Source organism: Eptatretus burgeri, unplaced genomic scaffold (assembly GCF_056783735.1).
Source record: "Eptatretus burgeri isolate ZD-2024b unplaced genomic scaffold, Ebu_testis_v1 Ebu_testis_scaffold_32, whole genome shotgun sequence".
NCBI classification, from domain to species: Eukaryota; Metazoa; Chordata; class Myxini; order Myxiniformes; family Myxinidae; genus Eptatretus; species Eptatretus burgeri.
The window spans coordinates 166,754-186,901 of NW_028221982.1; the positions used below are offsets into that span (position 1 = coordinate 166,754).

At 47.1% G+C, this 20,148-nt stretch overlaps 1 protein-coding gene across 8 annotated transcripts in view; it reads left to right on the forward strand.

Annotated features, from left to right (window-relative positions):
• The window catches only part of LOC147007739 (uncharacterized), a 50,831-nt gene extending 30,900 nt beyond the window's left edge, over positions 1-19,931 (forward strand). The window contains exons 11-17 of one of the 8 annotated variants that reach the window (XM_085866497.1): positions 5,630-6,228; positions 6,317-6,387; positions 7,502-7,558; positions 9,185-9,255; positions 11,407-11,562; positions 11,709-11,786; positions 12,924-12,983. In XM_085866497.1, coding sequence (XP_085722623.1) covers positions 5,630-6,012 — 383 coding nt within the window. In that variant the 3' untranslated portion in view covers positions 6,013-6,228; positions 6,317-6,387; positions 7,502-7,558; ... (2 more) ...; positions 11,709-11,786; positions 12,924-12,983. Of the gene's footprint in view, positions 1-5,629; positions 6,229-6,316; positions 6,388-7,501; positions 7,559-9,184; positions 9,256-11,406; positions 11,787-11,994; positions 13,073-16,063; positions 16,246-18,772 lie in introns of those variants that run through there. The other 7 variants (XM_085866495.1, XM_085866498.1, XM_085866494.1 and 4 more) reach the window with 7 other exon arrangements.
• Positions 19,932-20,148: the final 217 nt, after the last annotated feature.

Below are 20,148 nucleotides of genomic sequence, written 5' to 3' on the forward strand. Positions count from 1 at the left end.
CAATCAGCTTGCTATTGCTTGCCAAGCCAACCCTTGCTGATCAACCAATTAATTGGAGTGCTTGACAGTCGACGGCAGTACAGTTCGTCTCCCAATCAAGAAGTACAGTCAGCAGTTTCTGCAATGTAGAGGTACATACGGGTAGATTTGGGTCTGTAAAGAGACTCTGCAGGTGTGTGTGCTTGCCTACATGCTTGGTCCTGGGCACCGTGGTGGCTAAGTTTCATCCCATATCTTCTGAATGATGATGGGTGGTAAAAAGTTAAAACGTTATGATGATTGTGAAGAAGAATTTGTTGAACAAAAGTGGGAAAAAGAAAAAAATTGAGGAAGAGTGCGAAGAGGTACTGGTGTGGGAAGAGTGGGAAAATTAAAAAATGAGGAAGAGTGGGAAGAGGGATTTTGTGGAGGTTTTAAATTTTAACCTCAGCAGCATACGAGCGATCACATTTTCCTTTGTCCTCGTGACTGTTTCGAAAGCAATTTGTTATTTTATATGATTCTGTGTGCTTTAGAAAGGTTATATGATTTCTCTTTGTGAGTTTCAAAGCAAAATATATTTGATAACACTCGATTTCCGAGCCGTTTGCCTTATTAATATGTTTTCTAAATTTCTGAGCCAAATTTTTTTCCACCAATCACACGATTGCCATCTGTTTATATTATATATTATTTCCGAGTTTGTGGTTTCGTGTCGCGCTATCTTCGACTTTGTTCTGCGCTCGAGTAACGTGATATTCGGTTTACATTATCTCAAAGACCATATGAGGTGCATGGTACAAAAAAAGTAAATAAAATGGTTCTGAAACAGTGAAATCGTATTCCACTTACTGCATTAAAGTAAAATTACTACTCATACTCTGCATCAGTTCCTTTCTCAAACACACCCACCCCAACATGTCGCGCAGAGTGCGGGTTATGCTAGTAAACATTAATGTTTCTGCACATCTCCTGGAAACATTTATAATTCATCCATCCATTGGGACCATACTCTGCTCAGAGCATTGGTGCTGCCTAAGCAGTCTCTTTGGCTATTTGGTACAATCCTGGACGGGTCGCCACTCCGACACAGGATAACAGCAAGCTGGCACTCATTTTGCCGACCTCAGAAGGATGATAGGCAGAGTCAACCTCACCTGGTATTAATTCAACAGCTGAGTCTGTAGGAGTCCATGAGTCTCCGACATGCATAAATGAGTCCATTTGAACTCAGGATCCTAGTATCCCAAGCCCACCACCCTAATCTTTAAGCCATAACCAGGCATATAATCATGCAACGTCATTTAAAAAATTTGTTTCTTGAAATTCCCCCAAAACAAGGGTGAAAGCTACTCAAGGTTTTTGGATTGTATAAAGCATAACATTTTCTCTCTACTCACTCCCCTCCCTCCACCCACCCCCCCTTCCATCTCTCTCTCTCTCTCTCTCTCTCTCTCTCTCTCTCTCTCTCTCTCTCTCTCTCTCTCTCTCTCTCTCTCTCTCTCTCTCTCTCTCTCTCTCTCTCTCTCTCTCTCACTCTCTCTCTCTCTCTCTCTCTCTCTCTCTCTCTCTCTCTCTCTCTTCCTTCAGACGTGTCTGGGTGGTGATTTTGTCCAGACAGTGTTTTTCTCTGGACCTGTCCGAGCAGTGTTTGTTTGTCTCCGGACATGTCTGGGTGGTGTTTCTGTCCGGGCGGTGTTTATGTCCGCAACAGGAGTTTGTTTCCAGACATGTACGGGCAGTGTTTGTCTACGAATGTGTCCAGATGGCGTGGCTCTGGACGTGTCCGGGCGTTGTTTGTCTGTGGGCGGCATTTATAGTTTGACCAGTATAAAATGGGTTTCAGACATTATTTTGTTTCCATCTTCACTGTTATATTCTCTGAAGAATCATTTTGATGGCATGAATCGTTATTAACACTCCACCACACGTCTGCCTTCCCTTCCCCCACCCCTCCTCACTCTCCCAACCTCCTCGCTCCCCCAACCCTCCCTCCTCTCTTTCCCCCTCCACCTCCTCTTCTCCCCCACCCATTTCTCCCTCCCCCACGCCTCTCTCTCTCTCTCCCCTCCCTCCCTCCCCATCCCTCTCTCTCCCTTCCCTCCCTCCCCACTCCTCTCTCTCCCTTCCCTCCCTCCCCACCCCTCTCTCTCCCTCCCTCCCTCCCCACCCCTCTCTCTCTCCCTCCCTCCCTCCCCACCCCTCTCTCTCTCCTCCCTCCCTCCCCACCCCTCTCTCTCCCTCCCTCCCTCCCCACCCCCTCTCTCTCTCTCTCTCTCTCTCTCTCTCTCTCTCCCTTCATCCCTCTCTCTCCACCCTCTCTCTCTCTCTCTCTCTCTCTCTCTCTCTCTCTCTCTCCCCCCCCTCTCTCTCTCTCTCTCTCTCTCTCTCTCTCTCTCTCTCTCTCTCTCTCTCTCTCTCTCTCTCCCCCCCCCCCACCTCGCTCTCTCCCCTACCTCTCTCTCTCCTCCACCCCTCTCTCCCTCCCCCACTCCTCTCTCTCCCTCCCCCACTCCCCTCTCCCTCCCCCACCTCTCTCTCCCTCTCTCCCCACCCCTCTCTCTATCCTCCATCCCTCTCTCCCTTCTCCACTCCTCTCTCCCTCCCACACCCCTCTCTCTCTCTCCCCCCCACCCTCTCTCTCTCCCCCTACCCTCTCTCTCCCCCCACCCTCCCTCTCTCCCCCACCACTCTCTCTCCCCCACCCCACTTTTTCTCCCCAACCCCACTTTTTCTCCCCCACTCCTCCTCACTCTCCCAACCTCCTCGCTCCCCCAACCCTCCCTCCTCTCTTTCCCCCTCCACCTCCTCTCCCTCCCCACCCCTCTCTCTCTCCCTCCTTCCCTCCCCACCCCTCTCTCTCTCCCCTCCTTCCCACCCCCCCACCCTCTCTCTCCCTCCCTCCCCACCCCTCTCTCTCCTCCCTCCCTCCCTCCCCACCCCTCTCTCTCTCTCTCTCTCTCTCCTTCATCCCTCTCTCTCCACCCCTCTCTCCTTCACCCACTCCTCTCTCCCTCCCCCACCCTCTCTCTCTCTCTCTCTCTCTCTCTCTCTCTCTCTATCTCTATCTCTATCTCTCTCTCTCTCTCTCTCCCCCCACCTCTCTCCCCCACTCTCTCTCTCTCTCCTCCATTCCTCTCTCTCCTCCACCCCTCTCTCCTTCCCCCACTCCTCTCTCCCTCCCCCACCCCCTCTCTCCCTCTTCCCCACCCCACCTCTCTCTCTCTCCTCCACCCCTCTCTCTCTCCTACACCCTCTCTCCCTCCCCCACCCCTCTCCCTTCCCCACCCTCTCTCTCTCTCTCTCCCCCACCCCACTTTCTCTCCCCCACCCCACTTTCTCTCCCCCACCGCACTTTCTCTCCCCCACCCCTCTCTCTCCTACACCCCTCTCTCCCTCCCCCACCCCTCTCCCTTCCCCACCCCTCTCCCTCTCTCTCTCCCACCCCACTTTCTCTCCCCCACCCCACTTTCCCTCTCCCACCCCTGTCTTCCTCCGCCACTCCTCTCCACCCCCCACCCTCCCTCCTCACTTCCCCCCTCCATCTCCTCTCACTCCCCACTCCACTCCCTTCCCCACACCCATCTCTCTCTCCCCTCCCTCCCTCCCCACCCCTCTCTCTACCCTCCCTCCCTCCCCACCCCTCTCTCTCCCCACCCCTCTCTCTCCCTCCCTCCCTCCCCACCCCTCTCTCTCTCTCCCTCCCTCCCTCCCCACCCCTCTCTCTCTCTCCCCCTCCCTCCCTCCCCACCCCCTCTCACTCTCTCCCCTCCCTCCCTCCCCACCCCCTCTCTCTCTCTCCCCCTCCCTCCCTCCCCACCCCTCTCTCTCTCTCTCCTTCATCCCTCTCTCTCTACCCCTCTCTCCTTCACCCACTCCTCTCTCCCTCCCCCACCTCTCTCTCTCTCTCTCTCTCTCTCTCCCCCCACCTCGCTCTCTCCCCCACCTCTCTCTGTCCTCCACCCCTCTCTCCCTCCCCCACTCCTTTCTCCCTCCCCCACTCCTCTCTCCCTCCCCCACTCCTTTCTTCCTCCCCCACCTCTCTCTCCCTCTCTCCCCACCCCTCTCTCCCTCTCTCCCCATCCCTCTCTCTATCCGCCACCCCTCTCTCTCCTCCACCCCTCTCTCCCTTCTCCACCCCTCTCTCCCCCACCACTCTCTTTCTCCCCCACCCCACTTTTTCTCCCCCACCCCACTTTTTCTCCCCCACTCCTCCTCACTCTCCCAACCTCCTCGCTCCCCCAACCCTCCCTCCTCTCTTTCCCCTCCACCTCCTCTCCCTCCCCCACCCCTTTCTCCCTCCCCCACCCCTTTCTCCCTCCCCCACCCCTCTCTCTCTCTCCTCCACCCCTCTCTCTCCTCCACCACTCTCTCTCTCCTCCACCCCTCTCTCTCCCCCCACCTTGCTCTCTCCCCCACCCCTCTCTCTCTCCCTCCTTCCCTCCCCCACCCCTCTCTCTCCCTCCTTCCCTCCCCCACCCCTCTCTCTCCCCCTCCCTCCCTCCCCCACCCCTTTCTCTCTCCCCCTCCCTCCCTCCCCCACCCCTTTCTCTCTCCTCCATCCCTCTCTCTCCTCTACCCCTCTCTCCTTCCCCCCACCCCTCTCTCCTTCCCCCACTCCTCTCTCCCTCCCCCACCCCCTCTCTCCCTCCCCCACCCCTTTTCTCCCTCCCCCACCCCTCTCTCTCCTCCACCACTCTCTCTCTCTCCTCCACCCCTCTCTCCCCCCCACCTTGCTCTCTCCCCCCACCCCTCTCTCTCTCTCCCCCACCCCTCTCTCTCTCCCCACCCCTCTCTCTCCTACACCCCTCTCTCTCTCCTACACCCCTCTCTCCCTCCCCCACCCCTCTCCCTTCCCCACCCCTCTCCCTCTCTCTCTCCCCACCCCACTTACTCTCCCCCACCCCACTTTCTTTCCCCCACCCCACTTTCTTTCCCCCACCCCACTTTCTCTCCCCCACCCCTCTCTCTCCTACACCCCTCCCTCCCTCCCCCACCCCTCTCCCTCCCTCTCTCCCCCACCCCACTTTCTCTCCCCCACCCCTCTCTCCCTCCCCCACCCCTGTCTTCCTTCCCCACTCCTCTCCATCTACCACTCCTCCCTCCTCTCTTTCCCCCTCCATCTCCTCTCACTCCCCACTCCACTCCCTTTCCCACACCCATCTCTCTCTCCCCACTCTCTCTCTCTCTCTCTCTCCCCACTCTCTCTCTCTCTCTCTCTCTCTCTCTCTCTCTCTCTCTCTCTCTCTCTCTCTCTCTCTCTCTCTCTCTCTCTCTCTCTCTCTCTCTCTCTCTCTCTCTCTCTCTCTCTCTCTCTCTCTCTCTCTCTCTCTCTCCCCCTCTCTCTCTCCCCCTCCCCCCTCATTGTATTCCCGTTAGCGAAGCGACGGGTGGTACTTGCTCGTTTGGGAATAAATCTGAAAGTGTACCTTTGAACACTATTGAATTTCAAGGTACAAGTTTACCAGACATTAAACATAAGGCACAATCGAGGTTTTCCTGATAATGATATACGACTGGACAGAACAGGCTAAAGTTGATTGAAACCATCTTGAAATGACATCAATGTGTTAAGATTACCGCCATGGTTTTGCTTGTGCTGAATTCTCACATCATCTGTGTTTATGCTAATTTCACCTTTTCTTTCAAGGAAATGCTTCTCTCGATGGTGATGTGGAGCATGAGAAGGAAGAAATTGAAATTGAAGATGTCCTGGTGGAGGAAGTGTGGAGGTGTAAACGGGCTTGCAAAGAAGAATTTGTTGAACAAGAGTTGGAAAATGAAAAAATGGAACTTGAGTGGGAATATGTGCTTGTTTGTGAAGAAGAAGAATTTGTTGAACAAAAGTGGAAAAATGAAAAAATGGAACTTGAGTGGGAAGAAGGGCTTGTTTGTGAAGAAGAAGAATTTGTTGAACAAAAGTGGGAAAATGAAAAAATTGAGGAAGAGTGGGAAGAAGGACTCATGTGGGAAGAGTCAGAAAATGAAAAAATTGAGGAAGAGTGGGAAGAAGGACTCGTGTGGGAAGTCTGAAAAGGAAAAAAAATTGGGGAAGATTTGGAAGAGTCGGAAAAGGAAAAAAAATTGAGGACGAGTGGGAAGAAGGACTCATGTGGGATGTCGAAAAAGAAAAAAAAATTGAGGAAGAGTGGGAAGAAGGACTCATGTTGGAAGAGTCGGAGAAGGAAAAAAATTGAGGAAGAGTGGGAAGGACTCATGTGGGAAGAGTCGGAAAATGAAAAAATTGAGGTAAAGTAACCTTTGTTTGGGGAAAAGGGGGCGGTGTCCAATCGGATAAATGCATGTTGAGTAATTCAGGATTGTTCTTTCTTTCAAGGATTGTTCAGGATTATGTTGGATGGATTTTCTGAGATCACAGGACTGTTCCTTTCAAGCTCACTGCAACAGGTAGAGAACTTGACCATGAAATATTCCTGTTTTGAAGACGTATAGATACCCCTGACAGTCGATCATGCATCACATCTTGAAAAACCCACACAAGCATTCTCTCTCATGTCCAGGGGCCACTGATATCATCTATGGAGTCATCTTCTTATTTTTCCTCTTCTTTCTCTTCTTTCCAATGCAGCACATGGCTGTGGGTATAATCATTTGTTCGTGGTGCAGCTTTGCTACCAATGCAGTGCCCCCTGTAAGTTAGAGGAGCAATTTAGAAGTTATTCAGGGTGCAGGCAATAGCTCGCCCTCTCTTCACAAAGGACACCGTGAGATCTTTAACGTCCACCACTTAACACCGACGGACGGGATGCCCGGTTTAGCGTCCATATCTACACACACAGTCACGTGCACACTGTAAGAACATTTATACCTGGGAACCTGAGCGATCACTTGTTCGATGTATGAACCGACGAGATGGATCTCTTCAAGCCAGTTGTTTCTTCCCAGACATTCTTTCAGTCCCATTGACAAAGGAAGAAAGACTCATCTTCGGAATCATCAAGTTGTCATCCAACAGGAATAAATGAGCTCTTTTCATTTTCTGTCTTTCACAAATTTTCAATCTTTTTCTCTCTTCTTTTTGTTTCATTTGTTCTGTCTGACCTCACCTTTTTTTTCTCCCCTCTTCCATTTTTCTCCCCTCTTCCGTTTTTTATTTATTATTAGTCTCCTCTCTCCACCTCTTTTTTGCTTTTTATTTCACTATTTTTCCTCCTTTTACAGAGCTTCTGTATACCCATGACTTAACTTCTGTCCCATGTTTGACCTCCCTTTGTCCGGTGTCAAGATGTGTCATTCCCACCCCACGTACAATATATGTTGTTTCGAGCTCTGACACACACATGCCACAGATGCACACCCAAACAAACATATACACATACACACTCCCACTCTATAATATCAACATTCACTCATGTCCCAGCTCCCTCTTTTGCTCCAGCTTAGGGTTAATGCTCCAACCTGATTCCATCCATACTATTGAAACATCATGTAGAACATGAATCCACATGGAGCAAATCCTCGACTTGTCTCACTCACCATCATTTCATTTTACCCCCCACAGGCCGTTTCCACTTTGATTTACGTGCTCAGCAGGAACATCGTCCACGCCGATATTAAGGTAAATCAATCGGTGCATGAAACATCATCACGGTAACTGAACTTGAGATACGGGATAAAAGAAACGTCACGTGGGGTTTCAGACATTAGTCGAGCACACTTACCTGGAATCATTCATTTTGAAGATGCAGTCCTGCTCGAAACATGATGTCGTCTCATCGGGTTATCTCAAATCTCATGTTATCATCAGAGTATTTGCTTTTATGGCAAATCACTCTTTATGCGAGTAAAAACATTAACCTTTGTCAACTTTTGTTTCTAGAAAAGACATTTTCATGAATATAACACAAACTTTGAATCATGATATAGAGGACACACATTAAGGAACAAATGGTATTTCTTTCCATATTCACAAAAAATAAGCACACTGAAGGTTGACAGTCCCTGATTGATGGCGAGGTCAATGTAGGCTTGCAATTCACCAGGTAATCTGAGTGAGGTAACCAATCTTGTCTTGCCTGATATTTCCAATATGTTGTCATCTTTGATAGGGTGATTGATTCCTTTGACACTGTGGACAAATTAATGAACATGTCAGACACCATTTTCAAGCTTGGGGGGAGGATGTGGGGGAGACACCAAGAGTGGAGTTGAAGGACGAATTCGAGGGAGACTTGGAGAAACAATGGGTGTGGGGAGGAATAGGGGTGGGGGAGGGGATGTAAGGGGTGGGCAAGATGGATACAGAAAGAAACTCTCAGGAAGGAAAAACTGGAAATTTGGAAGCAGGACGGCTTGGGATGGCGGTGAGGGAGTGGGAGGTGGGGTTAACGAGGGTGGAGAAAGGATCATGGCTTTGTATTGGGGATGATTTGAGATGGTGAAGAGCTGTCTTGAAGACCTGGAGGGAAGAATGAGAATGAAGAGAACATGGAAGTTGGTTCCACAGGCAGGGAAAAAGAGGGACAAATCGGTGGAGTTGAGCGGTGATACTGCATTTCGGTAGTTTTACCGGAAAGGAATTGATTTGTATTTTTTTAGAGCAGAAATTTGTATTTTGTTCAGGGTGCCGACGATGACTCGTGTCCTCTTCATGAAAGACACCATGGTATCCATTGCATTCGGACCACACTCTGCATAGAGCGTTGGTGCTGCCAAGGCAGTCTCCGAGGCTATTGGGCGCAATCGTGGATGGGTCACCACTCCAACACAAGATACTCGAATGGCTCAATCATTCCAGCAAGCTGGTACTCATTTTGCTGACCTCAGAAGGATGACAGGCTGAGTCAACCAGACCTGGAATTAATTCAATGGCTGAGTAGGATTTAAACTCAGGTCCCTGAGATCCCAAGCCCACCACCCTAACCATGAATTGAAGACCAAGCACACACCATGGTATGTTTAACACCAACGGGAACAGACAGGACTCCGTTTAACGTTCATCTGAAAGACTATGTAAGCACGTATCACAAGTCATGTAAAACAGAGTGACAGTTTATCGATGGACGAATGTTCAAACTCAAGCAAGATGGCTCTCTGTAGGTGAGTGCAGACATCTCTTAGCCATCCTTCCCTTGAATCTTTGGCCCTGGGATGTCTTCATTCCACATTTTGGTGCTCAATTTAGGATATTATGTTGACACTTCTGGAGCATGCCCAAAGAGAGCTGTTGCTCTTTTGTTCACAGGTACACTGATGGACCTTCTGGCCAAGTACAGGAAACTCTCAGTGGAGTTGGTGAGACCAATTATGCACCAGGTGAGCCTTACATTGGAATGTTATTAAATTGGGGGTTTAATAATGGAGTTTTAAACATGATGAATGGAAAAATAATGGAGTTTTAAACATCCGTGTGTCGGTATCGTGGGGGCTTGCTCCAGTGCTCCAGCCACAGTGGAGCTGGAAAAGGCAAACTCGGCAAAAAACTTAAACATCTCATTTGACCTGGATTTGAAGTTTTCAATGTCTCGACAAAAACGGCAAAACCTGAGTAATTGGGAACATAGTGAGGAACATTTGATAATGGAGATATGAGAGGATGACTGTTGTTGTGAGTGTGTGATCAGTGTCCTTGATGAAAGAGCATGAAGATCGATTGAGAGAAGCCATCTTATTATCAGAATAACTGGAGATCAGTTTGGTAGGGAAACTGCAAGTTTGAATTGATAAGATGGACTGGGTTAGGACAACAAGGACAACAAGAAAATCCAACACAGGTGGAGGCCATTCAGCCCATCATGCCTGCGCGAACACCAAACCAACCCAAGATCCAAGAAATAAAATGCAAAACCCCAAAAAACTTTTTAATTAGTGAAAGGAAATAAAATTTTTGTATATATATTTTTTGTTGTAAAATATATATATATATATATATATATTTTGTTGTTGTTGTTGTTGTAATTTTTTAATTTTTTCTCGGAGAGGGGGCATGGGCTTGGTTAAAAACACACATCAACCACACAACTCCCCTTAACAAGACCCCCACCAACAGCACTCCATGTACAATCACCCATATATACTCAAACTTCCAAAAAGTCTTGTCAACATCCCCAGACCTCTCGATCTCCATCAGTTCCAGGTACCTATCTAATTCTAATTTAAACTTTTCTCCTTTTTCTGCTGCCACTACCTTATCCAGGGAGACCAAACCATTCCATGCATTAACTACTCTCTGAGTGAAAGTCCCCTGCCGGACTACCGTCTTAACTCTCCTCTTTCTTTTACTCTCAGGCTACGGCCCCTGGTTCTGTCACTGTCTACTCTGTTGAATAAAATTCATCTGCACTTATTTTATCTTTACCTTTCATTATCATAAACATCTCTATCATATCTCCTTGCAACCACCTCCTTTCTAGTGAATAAAGCCCCGTCTCCTTCAACCGCTCCTCATCGCTGAGTCTAGCTAAGCCCGGAATCAATCTCGTAGCCCTACGCTGAACCTTCTCGATGGCATCTATGTCCTTCCGGAACTGTGGTGACCAAAACTGCACACAATATTCTAGATGTGGTTGTTCTGTTGGCTTTGTGGATCCTTGGTAAAAGGTAAAAATGTGTGATGGTCTTGGAGTCATAAATTTGAGAATGCAAGTCGTCGGTGGGATTTGGTTTTGACATCAGATGTTGGATGTTTTCCTTGACAGAATTTTGGATAACTGTTTTAAAGTCCTTTGACCTTGGTGCCAACAGGAAGCCATCCTCAAACCAGTGTTAGAAAGTTTCCAGATGGCGTCCTGTTTGTGAAGATCATTGCACCAAAGTACTCCTCCATCACCTTTGTCAGACGGTTTAATGACGTCATCCTTCTGGAGATGCTGTACTTGAGTGAATTATATAATTCTTTGGTGAGGTTGGAAAAGTTCATGAAGTCTGCGACACACATTAAGGAACACTGCTCACCGACCTTTCTGCGATGTGAAAGTGACAGGCCTATCGACTCAGATTCGGCATGGGATATTCCAATGATCTTGAAGGTCTTGGTTTCCGTGACCTCAAGCTGGGGAAAATATCTTCATAACAATGTTACTGTATTTTGATTTGAATCACAGCGCAATTAATCTTTCCATTGTGTTTCTTTAATTTGGCTGAAGCACAGATTGTAAAGGATAGGTAACGATATTGGGGTAGTCTATGAATGTTGCATGGTCATGGGAGTTGTCTTACTTTTATTTAGGATCTAGTACTCGGCTGTGAGTGGCATTATTTTCTCGTGGGCGTGGGCATGGCGCTGATGTTGTGCCTCCTGTACGTTAGAACAGCAATTACAATTTGATCAGGATGCTGGTGATAGCTCGCCTCCTCTTCGTGAAGAACACCTTGGATTCATAAAGTAATACCAGCAGACAAGACGTCCAGTAGTAGAACGGCACCCCCCCCCCACCTTCATGCCATGTTGTTGTTGTCTTTGAACAGCTGTTGAAATACTGCTGCACTGGAGGGCCAATGAAAATCGTTCAGGATCACTCTTCCTTCTGCAGCATTTGTGAAAATGGTGTTGGATTTCTATCGGATGTTGGAGTTGTTTTTAAGCCTCCGCTGACGAAGTCGCCGGTGTCATCATGTTTTCGGGTTGTCCGTCCATCCATCCATGCTAATTTTCTCTGCTTTCTCTGCAACCGCTTATCCGATTCACACGAAATTTTTAGCAGAGGTGTGAGTGCTCAAGTAGAATGTTTTAATGTAATTATCATGTCATAAATCTCGTGGTGTGGCAGCCATGTTGGAAAACCGGGAAAACTTTGGACCTCCATCTCTGAAACCACACCAAGGAAAAATTTGAAACTTGTCACATGGTGAGTACTCCTCATGGGGAATGAGTGTGATTTTAATGACGTCATAGGTGCCTTTGTTATGATGTCATAATTGCATATGTTCAACGTTACATCTGATCAGTATGAACATTTTTGAGGGTCATCTCAGGATATAATTGTCTGCAGAAAAAAATAATTAATGACGTCATCGGTCATGTGATTTCACAGCCATTTTTGTGTTTTTTTAAAGATTCAAAAATCTTCTCTGAAGTGGCTGAACAGATCCAGGTGAAACTTTAAAAGTGTGACTGCCTCTCCACGAGTAACAAAAGCTTCACACACAGGATGTCATAGGTCACATGGTATGGCAGTCATATTGGATTTACCCTAAAACCTATAACAAATCTTCTCCAGAACGGCTGGACAGATCGAGGGGAAACATCACACAAATGTTCCCCAAGCCATGGGTGTACAATTTTGTTAAGGTAAAATTGATAGGTCACATGGTTTAGCATCCATATTGGATTGAAGAAAAATATCAAATAATGTTTTCTCTGGAACTGCTTAATAAATTGGCATGAAACTTCACATTTTCGATCGAGTAGTGATGGGGAATACATGTTCTAAATTTCAACTTGATCCGGCGCATGGTCTGGCAGCCAGAATTATTTAATTCTTTTTTGAACTGGATTCTTCTTGATGTTCTTGATTTATTGTTATGATTAGTTTTTTTTGAATAAGGCACACTTGGCTGAGCCTGGGTGGGTTGGAGGGGAGAGGAGTAGCAGGTAAAATGAGAATCCTCACCAGCTTCCTCCTGATGACTTCATCTTTACTTTTTGCGTGTTTGGGTTCCTTCTGATGACTCCAATGCAGGACTGTACCTATTTGGTCTTCCAGTTGATTTATTTTAATCACATTCTGTTTTCAATTGAATAAAAACAAAAAAACGTCATGGGTCAGGGTCAGCTGTCCAATCATGGCGGGACGTCTTGGGACCCGGTCATCACTATTAACAGTTGTATGGTAACAGGTCTAATTATGTTTCTTCTTAATCACGTAACACACCAGTACACAAACGCCACACCAAAAAGTCTTGGCGAAGGTCTGCGATCTCCGATTGCTCTTTTTCTTATTTTTTTTCCGTTCAACTCTGCTTTACGATCCCACCTATTCCAGGTGAGTTCTCCGACTGCTTTGGCTGAGAAAGTGTTGGAGGAAAATGACGGAGTATGGCCAAATCCTCTGGGCAAACTTTGTACATACCAAACAGTGCACTGTGGGGAGGAGCAGACCTTGAGCACATGGCTCAGCAAGGAACACTCAAGGTAAGAGCTGTAAGTACTCTGATGAAAAAGTGCTGCTAAAACTGCTTTCGGTTCACCTGTTTGGTATTCCTGTTGCAGGAGAGAAGTTGAGGAAATAAACTTAAATTTTCAAAACATCAGCAGTAATTAACTTCCCATGACAGTAAACACTCGTATCAACTCTGATTTGATTGTTTTTATTGGTTATCTCGTCTGTCGATGTAGGCCAGTGAGGTTGGAGCGAGTGCAGGCAGGAGTGACCTTGGAGCGAGTGCAGGCAGGAGTGACCTTGGAGCGAGTGCAGGCAGGAGTGACCTTGGAGCGAGTGCAGGCAGGGGTGACGTTGGGACGAGTGCAGGGAGGGGTGATGTTAGAGCAAGTGCAAGCAGGAGGGACATTGGAGTGTGTAAGCAGGGGTGACGTTGGAGCGTGTGCCGGCAGGGGTGAGGTTGGAGCGTGTGCCCGCAGGGGTGAGGTTGGAGCATGTGCAGGCAGGAGTGAGGTTGGAGCGTGTGCCGGCAGGAGTGAGTGCAGGCAGGGGTGAGATTGGAACGAGAGCAGGCAGTGGTGAGCTTGGAACGAATGCAGGCAGGGTTGAGGTTGGAATGAGTGCAGGCATGGGTCAGGTTGGAGCTTGGGCAGGCAGGGATGAGGTTGAAAGGAGTGCAGGCAGGGGTGAGGTTGGAACAAGTGCAGGCAGGGGTGAGGTTGGAACGAATGCAGGCAGGGGTGAGGTTGGAGCAAGTGCAGGCAGGGTTGAGGTTGGTATGAGTGCAGGCAGTGGTGAGGTTGGAATGAGTGCAGGCTGTGGTGAGGTTGGAACGAGTGCAGGCAGGGGTGAGGTTAGAGTGTGTGCTGGCAGGGGTGAGGTTGGAACAAGTGCAGGCAGGGGTGAGGTTGGAACGAATGCAGGCAGGGGTGAGGTTGGAGCAAGTGCAGGCAGGGATGAGGTTGGAGCGAGTGCAGGCAGGGGTGAGATTGGAATGAGTACAGGCAGGGGTGAGATTGGAATGAGTGCAGGCAGGGGTGAGGTTGGAGCGAGTGCAGGCAGGGGTGAGATTGGAATGGGTGCAGGCAGGGGTGAGGTTGGAGCGAGTGCAGGCAAGGGTGAGGTTGAAAGGAGTGCAGGCAGGGGTGAGGTTGGAACGAGTGCAGGCAGGGGTGAGGTTGGTATGAGTGCAGGCAGTGGTGAGGTTGGAATGAGTGCAGGCAGTGGTGAGGTTGGAACGAGTGCAGGCAGGGGTGAGGTTAGAGTGTGTGCTGGCAGGGGTGAGGTTGGAACAAGTGCAGGCAGGGGTGAGGTTGGAACGAATGCAGGCAGGGGTGAGGTTGGAGCAAGTGCAGGCAGGGTTGAGGTTGGTATGAGTGCAGGCAGTGGTGAGGTTGGAATGAGTGCAGGCAGTGGTGAGGTTGGAATGAGTGCAGGCAGTGGTGAGGTTGGAACGAGTGCAGGCAGGGGTGAGGTTAGAGTTTGTGCTGGCAGGGGTGAGGTTGGAATGCGTGCAGGCAGGGGTGAGGTTGGAACGAGTGCATGCAGGGGTGAGGTTGGAACGAGTGCAGGCAGGGATGAGGTTGGAACGAGTGCAGGCAGTGTTGAGGTTGGAACGAGTGCAGATGGGTGAGGTTGGTACGAGTGCAGGCAGGGGTGAGGTTGGAACGAGTGCAGACGGGTGAGGTTGGTACGAGTGCAGGCAGGGGTGAAGTTGGAATGAGTGCAGGCAGGGTGAGGTTGGAACGAGTGCAGGCAGGGGTGAGGTTGGAGCGAGTGCAGGCTGTTATTTCACCGGAAAGGAGTTGATTTGTATTTTTTTGGAGGAGAAATTTGTAGTTTTTTTCAGGGTGCCGGCGATGGTGTCTTTCCTCTTCGTGAAAGACACCATGGTTGCTGTCGAAGCAGTCTCCGAGGCTATTGGGCACAATCCTGGATGGGTCACCACTCTGACACAGGATACTCGAATGGCTCAATCATTCAAGCAAGTTGGTACTCATTTTGCTGACCTCAGAAGGATGACCGGCTGAGTCAACCCGACCTGGTATTAATTCAACGGCTGAGCAGGATTTGAACTCAGGACCCTGGAATTCCAAGCCCACCGCCCTAACCATTAATCTAGTACAAGGCGTACACTGTGGTATGTTTAACACCAATACAACAGGAACAGACAGGACACTGTTTAACGTTCATCTGAGGGACTGTGTAAGCACGTATCACCAGTTATGTAAAACAAAGTGACAGTTTATCGATGGACCCATGTTCAAACTCTGGCGAGATGACTCCGCAGGCAAGTGCAGACATCTCTTCGCCATCCTTCCCTTGAATCTTTCGCCCTGGGATGTCTTCATTCCTCATTTTGGTGCTCATTGTAGGATATTACGATAACACTTTGTGGGAGCTGGTTTATTAAATTGGATTTTAATCATGTAAAAATTCAAAATTTCCTTAGTTTTCTTTTCTCTCTTAAAATAATTGAATTAACTTAGTTGAGAAATGATTTACTTGTATAGCTAATGGACATGCATGCTGACAAAGCTAAATAATGCATGCTGATTGAGATCGGTACACATGCTGAGTGAACTTGTAAGAAAAACACACACTCAGTCCAATTAACCTATTGTTCAGATGTATCTGTTAAATGAAATCTTAACCTGTGATCAAGTCGTCAGAATGAAACAAATTCCAACCATTGTACTCTCTCTTACCCCCCCCCACACACACACACACACACCCCTCTCCTCTGATCAGAAAAGCAAATTCCAACCATTGTATGAGGCATCTTTGAACAAACCAAAATCATTGTATATAACATATCTGCATATCTAGAGTCCACAAAGTTCCATCTGATATCTTGGTGAAAAACTGTATATAAACACTCAGAAAAGCTCTGTACTCTTAAGCCTTCAACTCCCAATACCGTTGAGAGTTTGGAGTCTTCCTTCTGTGCACAGAAGTGTCTTTGTATATTATTGAATAAACGGCTGATATGTGAACTTATTTGCTTTCCTTCCTTGAGGTAGTAGGACTCAGCCTCGACAGTTTGGCGAAGAAGAATGGGATGTCGACGATCACCAGCCAGGAGAGGAGCTTCTGCCTGAGGGAGCGCTGCTGACTGAAGGAGAGATCTCGACCAGAGCACGGGTTTCTCCTGGGCAGACCCTCTCCACGGAGGGTTGCTCGATCTCGAACCAAAACTTGAAAGGTAAGGACATATACAAAGCTGTTTATGGGGTAAAATGCAAGACATTTATTTATTTTATTTTATTTTGGGGTTTTATTTTTAATCATTATTTATTTATTTATTTCTTGTTTTTTAAGAAAATAAGGAGTTTTATTCCTTCAGATAAGGATAATATCTGGTAGGTTTTTGATAAAAGCATTGGTATACATTGCGTAAGTGGTCGAGTTGTATAAAATAGCGGAGACCTTGCGTCTTCAAGGGTACCGACTCTGGCAGGGCAGGTAGGTACGGGATTGGGATCAAGAGTCGCTGAGTCTTTAGAGGCGCGGAAGTATTATCGCCAAGTCATTAGTTGGGCGGTTCGGCGAGGAAGGGGCCGTGGAGAGCTGGTAGAAAGCCGAAGGGGCCAAAGGGTTTAATCGCAGTAAGAAGGACACTGATGAGTGGTAAGAACGAGATAGACGATAGAGGAAGGAAAAAGCGCTAGCAGGTGCTTAGAACGACTATGGAAGGAAACGCTGACGAGTGTTTTAAAAAACGATTTAAAGAAAACGCTGACAAACGCTATGGGGAATCAACCACAAAAGATAGTGCACCAGGATGCCCCTGCTTTGGGGCCAAAGGCCGAGTACATGAACAAAACTTTGGGGTCGAGTTTGTCAAAGGATTTGAAAATATGGGCGGAGTGGACAAAGAAACATAGATTGAATTTTCCGGAAGAGGGAACGTTTCATCGAGATAGAATTGAGAATTTGAGAAGGGAATTAATCGAGAAAGAAAGAAATAAGACTACTCAAAAACTAGTAGACTGGAAAATCTTTGGTAGATGGGCTGAGGAGAGCTTGAAAAGAGAGGGGCAAGCGAAGAGCGCAATAATAAGAGGAAGTTTGAAGAACGCACAAGCTACTCTCAGAGAATGTTGAACCAGGCGACGAATCGGCACCAAAATTATTTATTTCATCGTGTATGGAACCAAAGTGATTTACAAGCCATGGAAACGCAAATGAGAGATTATGATGGTAATCCAGAAGGATTTGTGGAACAAATACTATATTATATCAATTCAAATAAAGCGAACCACAAAGATCTGATTGGATTAATGACAACAGTACTTCCGGTTAAGATATGGCAAAAAACTAAAGGATTAGCCGCATGGCCAGAAGTGGCACCAGCAGGAGAAAATGAAAGAGCTTATAATGCTCGAGTACGAGAATTACTTATTCATTTAAGAACAGCAATAAGCCCACCTGATATTAATTGGGGGAAGATACAAGGATACAGACCAAAAAAAGATGAAGAACCGGAAGAGTTTATGGTTCGATTACGACAAATCATTATGTAGCACTCGGGGTTGGGCATGGCCGCGATACCGGAAGAGTTGTTGACTAATTTGTTTGTGGAGGGATTGTTACCATCGCTGTCGAAGGAAATAAAACTCGTGAAAATTGGATGGGAAGGTGAACCACCAGCTCAGATGCTCGCTGCAGCCAAACATTGTTACAGAAGTGCACAAAAAAAAGAGAAACTATTAAGCTGGAGAATTTGCAAATGTTGATGATGGAAGACTATAAAAGAAAATTGTGGAAAGAGAAACGAGAAGAGGAAGATTCAAATGAATGCTTACGTCACCAAAGAAAGGCGGTAGTGACGATAACACCACGTGCGAGTTGGGCGGAAGACTCTGACGATGACGAAAGACCTCCTTCCATAGAGCCGAAGTGGAGGTGTGCGAAAAATAGTATGAGAGCGCCCTCTGACGGGCCGTCTCCAAACGCAAACGTTTGTTACAATTGCAGGAAAACTGGACATTGGAAAAGAGACTGCCCAACGCGCAGCTGAAAACAGAGTAGGATTCTCAAGTACGTCATAGAGAGCAGTTGGGGAGACAGCAAGAAAAGCGATATTGACAATGCAAGAGCGGGTTAACCTCCACACTCCCGCTGTTAACAACGACCCCTTCAGATGAACCTACTGTAAATTTGAAAGTAAATGGGAAAAATGTTTCATTTTTAGTTGATACGGGAGCTACCCACTCGACAATTAAAAAGGACATTATGTGTATGAGGACCTGAGTATGTGCCTTTTCAAAGTTTGATATCGTTCTTCATCCGTTTCAACTGTTTCCCAAGTTACGGCCATTTATTTACCAAACTAATGACAGGACACTGTGCTATGACGTGACAATTATCTTTTTTTTTTTTTTGCATGTACGGCCCCGCACGTACGGGCAAGCAACTACGGGCACGCACGTACGGGCACGTGAGAGCGAAGGAACGGCCTGTGTGGTTGTTGTTTCTGGCACGCGGTTTGGAAATTTTTATTATTATTATTATTTTTTTTTTGCACGTACGGGCACGCACGTATGGGCACGCACGTACGGGCCCGCAAATATGGGCCCGCAAGTATGGGCCCGCACTAGTATTTCAAATTCGCCTTAGTCAAGCGACCACCCATGTCGCCTTCCGGCTTGTTGCTATTATTGTCATCATAGCTTGCATAAAAGCAATAATAAGTGTTTGTGTGTGAGAGAGAGACAAATTTGCCACAGTGACAACGATGGTGGTGCGTGAAGTCTCCCTGGACCAACCATCAACGAGCAACTATGAAGATCCAGAAAACCCAGAAAATGAAGAACTTAGTATAAAATTAAGTCAAGACACCGTGACGGTGGTATCTTTTGGAGAATATGAAAGTACAGACACTTGTGCCTTTGGGAATGACAAAAACCCAGTTGAAAGGATTCAACAATTATTGCCAAAGAATCAGAAGCAGATGGATGATTGTAATAAAGAGATATGGAATGACAGAAATGCCTTTAAAACTTCAGGGGAAAAAGAAATTGAATGGCTTGCCCCAATTCAATCTGATTAGTATAATTGGAAAGGGCGATTGCCTATTGGATATATATGTTCGGTATGCACAGGGTTCTTTTCTTCCAAAATCACTTCGGCACCCAAACTCTGGAGTTGTGTCCACTTTCCAGGGTGTTAACCCAGCACAGAGCGCAAATCCAGGTGGAAACTCGCTTGTTGCTTGCCAAACGACAAATTTTGATTTTTAGCCGGTTTGTCCTCACAGAACAAACCCTTAAGTTTTTCAGTATGAACAAAACGGGAAAACTGTGGGAGCTGAATTATTAAATTGAATTTATAATCATGTAAAAAGCAAAATTTACTTAGTTTTCTTTTCTTTCTTAAAATAATTTAATCAACTTTGTTGAGAAATGATTCACTTGTAGAGCTAACAGACATGCATGCTGATAAAGCTAAAACATGAATGCTGATTGAGCTGGGTACACATGCTGAGCGAGCTTGTAAGAACAACACACACTCAGTCCAATTAACCTATTGTTAAGACAACTGAAAAATGAAATCTTAACCTGTGATCAAGTTGTCAGAATGAAACAAATTCCAACCATTGTACTCTCTCTTACACCCACCCCCACACCTCTCCTCTTACCGGAAGGCAAATTCCAACCATTGTATGAGGCATCTTTGAACAAACCAAAATCATTGTATATAACATATCTGCATATCGAGAGTCCACAAAGTTCCATCTGATATCTTGGTGAAAAACTGTATATAAACACTCAGAAAAGCTCTGTACTCTTAAGCCTTCAACTCCCAATACCATTGAGAGTTTGGAGTCTTCCTTCTGTGCACAGAAGTGTCTTTGTATGTTATTGAATAAATGGCTGGTTATATGAATTGACTTGCTTTCCTTCCTTGAGGAAGTAGGACTCGGCCTCAACAACTTCTGGAGCATGCCCAAAGACAACTGCTGCTGTTTTGTGCACAGGTACACTGATAGACGTTCTGCTCAAGTACGGGAAACTCTCAGTGGAGTTGGTGAGACCAATAATGTACCATGCAAGCCTCACATTGGAATGTTATAAAATTGGGGTTTTTACTGATGGAGTTTTGA